The sequence below is a fragment of the Sitodiplosis mosellana genome, unplaced genomic scaffold (genome assembly GCF_009176505.1).
Source record: "Sitodiplosis mosellana isolate CC-2019 unplaced genomic scaffold, AAFC_SMos_1.0 Smas_scaffold_6226, whole genome shotgun sequence".
In the NCBI taxonomy this organism is placed as follows: Eukaryota; Metazoa; Arthropoda; class Insecta; order Diptera; family Cecidomyiidae; genus Sitodiplosis; species Sitodiplosis mosellana.
The window spans coordinates 11,806,776-11,816,029 of record NW_022601467.1 but is presented as its reverse complement, the minus strand read 5'-3'; the positions used below and the strand labels follow the sequence as shown (position 1 = coordinate 11,816,029).

The following is a 9,254-nucleotide window of genomic DNA, read 5'->3' as shown; positions in this document are numbered from 1 at the left end:
AGAAAAAAAAATCGTTGGACAAGTGTGTGTTATCGAAGCAATTAATGTGTTTCGCGCCAAATAGGTGGTTCATTTGCATTGAAGTGGCAACGCTGCAGGAAGATTATAAATTGATCTGTTTCCTTCGTTCTAATTGGTTTTTTACTGAAGAAAAGGCGAAATTTTAAAATGAAAAATGAATGTTTCCACAATGATTTAACGTTGATATCGATAAGTTACCTTTTTTTCAATTTCAAAGTTATGTATACATCAATTTATTGATTAGCGCCTGATTTTGAGTAAAGTTACACAGTTTATTAGGCAAACACTACCATTTTTAACTTCACTATGCCTGATCGCAATCTGAATAAAAGTATCAAAACTGGTGGTTTCATTTAGAATTTATTGAATAAAATTCTAATCAAAATAATTCTTACTTGAGTTGCTTGCATGAAATAAATTACAATTGGAAAAATTAAAATTTACACTGTGATTAGGAAATATTAAGTGAACTATGACCTATGTGCTTCTATACAAAACCAACGACTTTTCAAAAAATTGATCGAATTAGACATTTGCTCGAGATTTCGATTGAACCTTTGGGACAATTGACTGTTTGTTCTAACTTAGAAATTCGAATGACATTTAAAAAGATGCGATTTTATGCACACAGAACATAAAAGCACATGGACATTGGACATGATATTTACAATTAAAGTTATGAAACTGTTAAAACGGACTTTAAGTCAAACCGATTCGAATCGCATATTTCAATTTAAAAAAAAACAAACAAGCAAACGAAATGAATGAAATGCAAAAACAGGATCGCAATGCAAGCTAATTTAAGTTTCATTTAAGTACAATTATTAATATATCGAATCGGCTAAATTATCTTTCTAAAGAAAACAGAGAGAAAAAAAATGCTTGCAGCTCCTGCTAAAATGCATAATTGACAAAACCAAATATAGTACCAGTCTTTTTGGTTGGTTACACCAACCTCGCTTACAACATAAAAACTAAACAAATATATTAGGACTTGGTCACATTTCTTAGCCAATCAACGATTGTGACATAGTTTTGATCCATCCAATTGATATTGGTCTTGATACCTTCAACAGCTTGAGTCAAAATGCGACTCTTTTCCGAAATATTCTCCTTGATAAATTCTTGAAACTGCAAATAGACAAGTGGATGCGGATTAAAAAGATGCAATTAGGGGGTCAAAACTGGGTGAAAACCCATCATTACTCACCATATTTAATTCATATTGTGAGTTGGCGTTTTTGAAAACATATGTAAGGATCACATACATGTTCATTGGTGGTGGGCCCATGCTGAAATGATGAAAAAAATGCATTAAAGTCGATTCATTCCTTATAAAATCATCAAACTTACTAAGTTTTCAAGCGATCCCAATGCGTTCGGATAAAGTTGCACGTAACCGGAATCCCATTAGCATGATTCGAAACCGTAACAAACACTCGAATCAGATCTTGCTTGCGAATGCCGGAATTCTCTGTTGCCGATCGCTCAAGATAACGGGCCAAAATCCAAGGTTCACGACTACATGCCATCGCATCCAACAGTAATTCCTTTTCGCTCGACACTTTGGCGTTGATGTATCGATTCCAGGCAAATTCCCATACTTTATCTGTGCCATACTTGATTGCTGTGCAATACACCACGGAACGCTCATTCGGTGGAATGCTTTGGAAGAGGGAAAAGATGCAATTTAGGAACAAGAACATGTTTATCAATTTTTCAGTTGATTCAATTACTTGTTCATTAGGTCTGGATTGGTAGCATTCATCCATGCCTGGAACATGCTTATGCTTCGATCCACACAATCCTGATAGCCCAATCGACAGGCAAACTGAGTGATATCGATGCGCTTGTATGCATGCAATGGATCGTCACCGTCTGGGCTTTTGGTGACATTTGCATAAATATTTTTGATCAAACTAAACATGTAATCCTTTTCCAGAAAATTGCAAAAAAAAAAATCAGTTAAATTAACGTTTTTTTTTAGCTATTCCATCATAAAATTCGGTTTGAATATTTCGATGAGCTTACCTTGAACAAATAATACTCCGATCCTGACGACATCATGCTGTCAATGAAGCTCAATGCACCCAACGCTGATCGCCAAGGAACATATTCACTTTCATTCATTAAGTACTGTGTCAAATTCAATGCAATTCGATAGTCCAATTTGCTAGCACGTGCCAATGTGAGAGCGTCATCAATGATTTGTGCTCGGTTGGTTGACGCAATTTTCGAATAATTTTCAGGGTTTCGTAGGTAATTGGCCAAAAGTTCCCAATTGGCAACATCATAATTTACACGATAGTAGCCTGTGTGAAATCAAAGAGAAATTGATAAGTATTACCATTGTAGAAAGAAAAAGTGAACATTTTTTTCTAAAATCACCTGTTCCTTGTAAATTCACAATGATCCAATCATCATTGGTGATGTTTTCGAACTCTTTGCTAAATCTCTGCGTACCACGAATCCATTCTTTCGGTTTGGTATTTTCAAAATCCGCCTCCTTCGACGTAGTATAACTCAAGGGAATCCACCATAAAGCTTCATCATATTTGATTTCGAGTGATTTCCACTGATTTGGAGCGATGAATGTGAAGCGACTTTGAGCAAATTCAATTTCTTTCGTGGTATAATTGCGCGTTACATTTACGACGGGAAAGCCCATTTTGGTCGTCCATGCATCCATGACCTCCTTTACATTTGTTAGATTGTCGAATGTGTGACTTTCCTGCGCACTTTTTGTTAAATGCTCCCACAAATCGTTTTGGGTAGCCACTTGATAAGCTCTTTTTAAGAAAGAAAAAAAAAATGCAGAGAAAAAAATTAGTAAGAGTATTCTGCATTCTATGGCATTCTTGTCAAAACATAATATCAGTTTCATAAATTATTATTTGATTTACTTACTTAGAAGTGAGATACGAGTGCAAACCGTCACGAAAAACTCTGGTGGTAAGAAAATGTTCCATCATACGAATTATTGCCGCTCCTTTGCCGTATGAAATTCGATCGAAAATTTCATTGATACTGTCTGGATCGTGAACATGCACCGATATCTCATGTGATGACGCCAATGAGTCCAAGATGAATACCGGTTGAACTTCATTAGATAAAAATTGATCCATTGCTTTCCACGATGGGTTTATCATATTCGCACCGACATACTCCATATATGAGGCAAATCCTTCATTCAACCACAAGTCCGACCACCAGCTGGGTGTCACAAGGTTACCAAACCATTGATGTACCAATTCATGGGCGATAATTGTCGCAACGCGTTGTTTATTCAAGGGTGCAGATACTTTTTCATCATGCAACATTGTCACTTCTCTGAATGTTACCAAACCCCAATTTTCCATAGCTGAAATAAATCGGAAATATAGTTGTTTGTTCCAGGATTCAAGAAATAAAAACTTTTTCGTACCTCCAGCACCGAAATCTGGCAATGCAATCATATCAATCTTTGGTAGTGGATACTTTATGACAAAATACTCTTCAAAGAATGACAGAATTTTTGGGCCAACTTCCAGTGCATAACGGGCTGATTCAATGGCTTCTTCACGTGCCCACACACTAAACTTGCCATCGGTTATATTCTTGAAATCCGAAATGACAAATGCCAATAAATATGTCGACATTGGAACCGATTCCTCGAATTCATCCCACACATAACTGTCCATTTCAACGCTGTAATCGAAATGTGTAAATTTAAATGAAATGCAAAAAAAAATATTTAAGCATTTCTCCAATCAATCTACTGTTTATTCAATGTTTCCTCTTTGTGGTTGTCAAATGTACGAAATACATTTAAGGAGTATAGTTACCATTCGGTAGGAGTGCCAACTTTTGGCATATTTGACAATGCGGTCATATTATGTTGTCTGGCAATCCATATCTTAAACTTAGCCTTGTACGCAGGTTCATCAAAGCAAGGTAGAGCGCGTCTGGCATCAGTCGGTTGGAATTGCGTCGTAGCTAACCATCTGTTGTGCGTATGGATACGAACAAAAGAAAACCCAAATTATGATTATTATGCGTAAGTAATTCGTTGGCAAACAAACAAACCAACAATGGTTCTATGTAATTGACTTTGTGTTAGGTTAGGCTGTGTTCATAGTGGGGTGTCACTTACCGTGTCACATTATTGACAACATAGGAGCTGCGATAGAATCCTTGTAGCATGTCATTCAAGACGCCCATGTATTTGATATTAATTTCGTAGATGGTATTCGGTTCGAGTTCATTTGGAAATACGATGACAAAAAATTGATCCGGTTCGATGGCATACTTGTCCGACACTTCTACCACTGTTCGACTATTATCGTCCGTTTGCGTTGTATTCCCAATTTTCCACACGTTAACTTCGATCATTTTCAGGGCTATCGCATGTAGTGTAATGTTCCGGCAACTCTTGGTCACATTCACTTTGATTCGTACATTGCCGCTGAATGTGAAATTACCCTCAAACAGAAATGGTATCAATTTCAGCTCATAGGCAAGTGGATGCATTGTATTGGGCAGTCGTACATTGGTTCGATTGCTTCGATGTAAATCCTCTTCGAATCGTACCGCTTTCTTTATGTCATCAGTCGATTGACTATTATTTATCGCTATGGTGATGGGAATGACATTCTTTTTATCGCAAACTTCAGATTGGACGTTTATATTCGAACATATACCAAAATTATAGGTGATCAACACGGCGGCACACAACAGAAACAGGAATATCGTCACAGTTATAAATAAGCTTAACTTTGTCACAACAAATCCATCCGATTGCTCACGATTTCGATTGTCATTTTTGTGCGCATCTTGCAAATCAAACCTCTCTTGCGCTCTCATTGCGGCGTATACTTTCTCCTGTTTTTTTTTTGGAACAAAAATGTTAAAAACGCGAAAAATGGTATGAATGTGTTTAGCAATGGTCAAAGAAAATTTCTTGAAAATGTAATGATTATGAAAAACTCGAAAAATTGCACATGGTTTGAGGGTGAAAATGTTAAGTCGCTACTTCAAAACAATCCTTTGTATGCAGTTGCATTGGAATAGTGCAACCATACACACATAGTTTGGTTTCTTGTTAACAGAAAACAAACAAAATTATCAATCGTATTCAGTTACTGCAGTCGAAATTCAATACTGAAAGCGGGTCTCATATTTTCTATATTATTACTTCGGGCAATAGGGAACCTTAGCTTAGCCACTTCTGTTGACATTTTCCGCGCGATGTTAATAACTGTACGCAATTAATAAAGGAAATCCCTTGTCAATTACGAGAAAAAGACAATCGGAATTATAATAAAATCTACCAGTTCATGGAGTCGAAATACGTCGGACGTATTTTGCTTCAGTGGTCAAGTTGTGTGTTCGTTGTAATAAAATTACTCGTTGAAAGAAGAAAAAAAAAACTGAAGAACGCTCGAGACTAATATTGCAAAGATCGAATCAATTATGCGACGGCAGTTTACATTGAGCGACAATATTTTGATTAGCTCGAGTCGACTTTTAATGAAATGAAGCATAATTTATTGCCATTTACGAACGGCGCTTCGAATAATTGAGCCTGCAATTAAATTTCATTGTAAGAATGTTTCCTTATTGGCTAAATTGCTTCTCAAACAGTTGATTTTATGAAACTATTTCGCTTGCGCGCAAACTATAAGATGTCAATTTGATTGGAATATTGAATTTCAATTGAAATTATTGGAATTTGAGACAAAAAAAATCCGTTGGCCACAATGTTTCGATATGAATTGAGAAATGGGAAAATTGTGACAGGATGGATGAAGTGGATTAGGTAAACGCTTCGAATTGAAGATATTCTTTTTTGAGTGTGGATTTACACTGAGCAGCGGTAGACAAAGACCATGATAATGATACACAAGTGGCTCTGAATAGAACCGATATTTATGCGAATACGCATTCGTATTGAGATAATAAAAGATTATCATATTTGATAGCGCTGTTCTCGAGGTCAACATTTAATGGGGGAAAAATGAATGAAATGAATAAATTGCTTTGTATTAATTCAATAAAAAAAATTTCCCGAAAATCCGCCAAATTTGTTATAAACAATCGATTGCATTCTTCATTTTATTCAACACATTATTTTATTAGCATTAACCAAGATGAGCTGGCCATAGTTAAATATCAACAACGGCAAATAGAATGATGACAAAACTGTGTCTGGCTTGGATAAAGAATGTTTGGAGAACTTAAAGCAAAATAACAATAACTATGAAATAAAAAGTACTGAATCGTACGCTAATTAACGCATTTTTTATGCGTACGTCCAGCGAATGTGACCGGAACGAAAAATTGGCGTCGAAAAGCAAGAGTTGTTTTCATTGCGCTAGAATTCAATTCTTACATAACTCTTCAATTCAATGGAGATGAGAACAATTTGTCGCCTTACAACTGCCTATTTTTATTATGATATTTGATCTTCATATTGTGTGCACAAGCAACGTTTATGACAATTATTCTGTTGTACCGAGGAAGGAAGAAAGAAAGAGAGAGAGAGAGAGAGAGAGAGAGAGAGAGAGAGAGAGCGTGAAACAGCCTGACAGTGTTGGGGTGTGTATCAAAAAGATTTGAACCGAAACGAGTTCAATTCAAAGTGAATTCGGATTATTCCCGTGTGAATTATGCCATTCAATTTAAGATGCTTCACTATTTTCTCGAGTGTTTTGAAACGGTTTCGATTCATGGACTTAGAAGTGTGTTCAAAGTTTGAGATTTCAATTTCGTCGACCAAACTCTTTGATTTGAATCTTCTAATTTCAAATCGTGTCTCCCGTCGACACATTTAAAGAGAGAGAATTTCGATATAAGCGGGAAAGAAAGGGTAAGAGCGGGAAAACTTTGATTCAAATAAGTGAATCAAATCCACATTGAACCCATCCATAAAAGTCCTGGCCAAATTATGCTTTTCAAAGCATCACTACTGCGTCGGCCGATTGGTAACTATTCACATCACCTGACAGCAAACCATGGGTTTTCTGTGGTGAAATCCACAACGGGCCAAAGAAAATTAACTGAATAATTCGATTTGAATATGTAATCAGTGTACTCAAAATACAAAATGTATATTTTAATAATTGATGACAACATACACACGATGCTTTAAACTTTCGGCATAAAAAATTCCTTAATTTGATTTACAATAGAAGCATCTCGCCGAATGAGCACTGTGCACACGCTTTGAAATAACGGTATGTTCATTTTTTGTCTGTTCATCGCTTCACATTGTTCAAAATCACATGGTATCAAAAGAAAAGTGCTCTTCACATTACTGTCAGATGTGTTACATGTTCAACTTACTTGTTTTTTTTTTCTCGAACGATTTTAATTGAGTCCCAAACGATATAAACAAAATCTTATCGAGCGTTTTGCATAGAAAATAACCGACACAAATTGTTTAAAATTGACTTTTGCACACAGAACTTCAATATGTATTTTATTTTTTCCTAATCTAACACGAAAATCAAATTCGCTTTATCAAATAAAAAAAACAACAACGAGCAAAAAATACGATATTTAAAAAAACGGATAATAATTGGTTTTTGGTTTCGATTGAAATATGCCGAACAAATACACACGATGGACTAATCGAAAATGGCGTGTTTGCTAAGCAAAACGCAACACCTAACTGAAATTCATAATTGAACGAATGATGACGAAGGAGCAATAAGTATTTCTACACTGACTGTGACGAATCGAAAAGAAAGAGAGCCCGAGATGTGCAAAACTGTTATGAAGATAAAAACAGCAGCAACAACAGCAACGGCAACAACAATAATGACGGCAAATATCGGTTCATTCTTCTTGTGTTTTATTCAATTTTCTTGTTGTTGTCATTGCTGCTGTTGCTGCTGCTGCTGATATTTCGCTCTCGTATAATAATTCTTCTTGTTCGGTGAATTCGTTGATTCAATAGACGAGTGAGTAGAACGTTATTGTTGTCGTCGTCGTCGACTATATTGTTTAGCTCAAAATAATGTATACGCACAACGACGGTCGCCTCATACAGCCCGTAGTGCCTCCCTTTTGTTTGCTGCCATATGAACTGTATGAACAGTTTTGGATGATGGCACAATCCGGGCACATTGGATCATGTTGACCGTGTGCCTATACACACATATATATATGTATAAATACATGAAAACGCTTCAGTAATGCATTCAAATAGGAGTATTTGCTCATGGCTTTCAAATATGCAAATTGCTTACTCCTGAAATGTTAAATTTCTTATCTATGCTTCAATAATTTACAATAATTTGACTATCCTTTCATCGTACGACGCGATGTTTGATGATTCTTTATTTAATTTTTGAATTAAAGTACACACACGGTTCGGTCATTGAGTTGTTGCTTTTTTATTGTTTGTGATACTCGTTTGCGCGCCAATATTCAAACACAACAGGCCAATACTGAACAGATACAATGCTCGTTGTCAAACAAGATCGGCACACACAAACCGCCGCCTTAAAGTATTTTTTTTTTAAATAACAATGTCATTTTCAAATTTCTGACGACAATTCATTTATTGCATTGTCTTGAAATTGCAATGGAATGAGAAGAGAAAAAATCTTGAAAAAAAAAAATTCTCTGTTGCGCCGGCACTCGCACAATAAATTGCTGTCCTTTCAACTGACATTGATATGGTGAATAAATATTGTACAGGTTGATTTATAAAAGAAAAACAATTTACCATTTGTTATATCACAACGGACAAATTCCCGATAAACTTGCAAAATCACCGATCAGTTCAACATTTTCCAATGTACTGAAATTGATTCTCGCAGCCGCTCAATAGACGTTGTGCAATTATTGGTTTTGAATGTAGAAAAAAAAATATTCTGAAGCCATTTAGCGTAACGCTCTTTGAAAGCGAGAAAAAAAAATTCAAAAAAATCATCATTTTTGATATATTATTTTCGAGTCGTTCCGACTCAAATGGCTACAAACAAAAATACAGAATCCCTCGATAGTAATTAAACAACAAAATTCGTCTAATTTTAGAGGTGTTCAACAACAATATCAAGCATTCATTCAGCGAACACTAATTATTCTAAACGAAATGATGCATTAAAAAAGTAATATATGAAATACATCAACACCGGCTGGCGTGCAACGAACATCAAACAAAACACTTTGTCGCCGGGCATTCATAAAAATGTAATAAATGAATCATATGTACTTTTCTTTTGAGTTTTTAATAGCACTAGCTG

At 35.6% G+C, this 9,254-nt stretch overlaps 1 protein-coding gene across 1 annotated transcript; it reads right to left on the bottom strand.

The window, feature by feature from the left end:
• Positions 1-362: 362 nt before the first annotated feature.
• LOC129577991 (aminopeptidase N) lies at positions 363-7,260 on the bottom strand. The gene is made up of 12 exons (XM_055465971.1): positions 7,186-7,260; positions 4,701-4,881; positions 4,154-4,631; positions 3,846-4,004; positions 3,446-3,708; positions 2,929-3,382; positions 2,410-2,810; positions 2,053-2,333; positions 1,758-1,954; positions 1,375-1,686; positions 1,232-1,313; positions 363-1,152 (listed from the first exon to the last, which is right to left on the bottom strand). The coding sequence occupies exons 1-12, from the start codon at positions 7,258-7,260 to the stop codon at positions 1,009-1,011; spliced, it is 3,027 nt and encodes a 1,008-aa protein (XP_055321946.1). The 3' UTR covers positions 363-1,008.
• Positions 7,261-9,254: the final 1,994 nt, after the last annotated feature.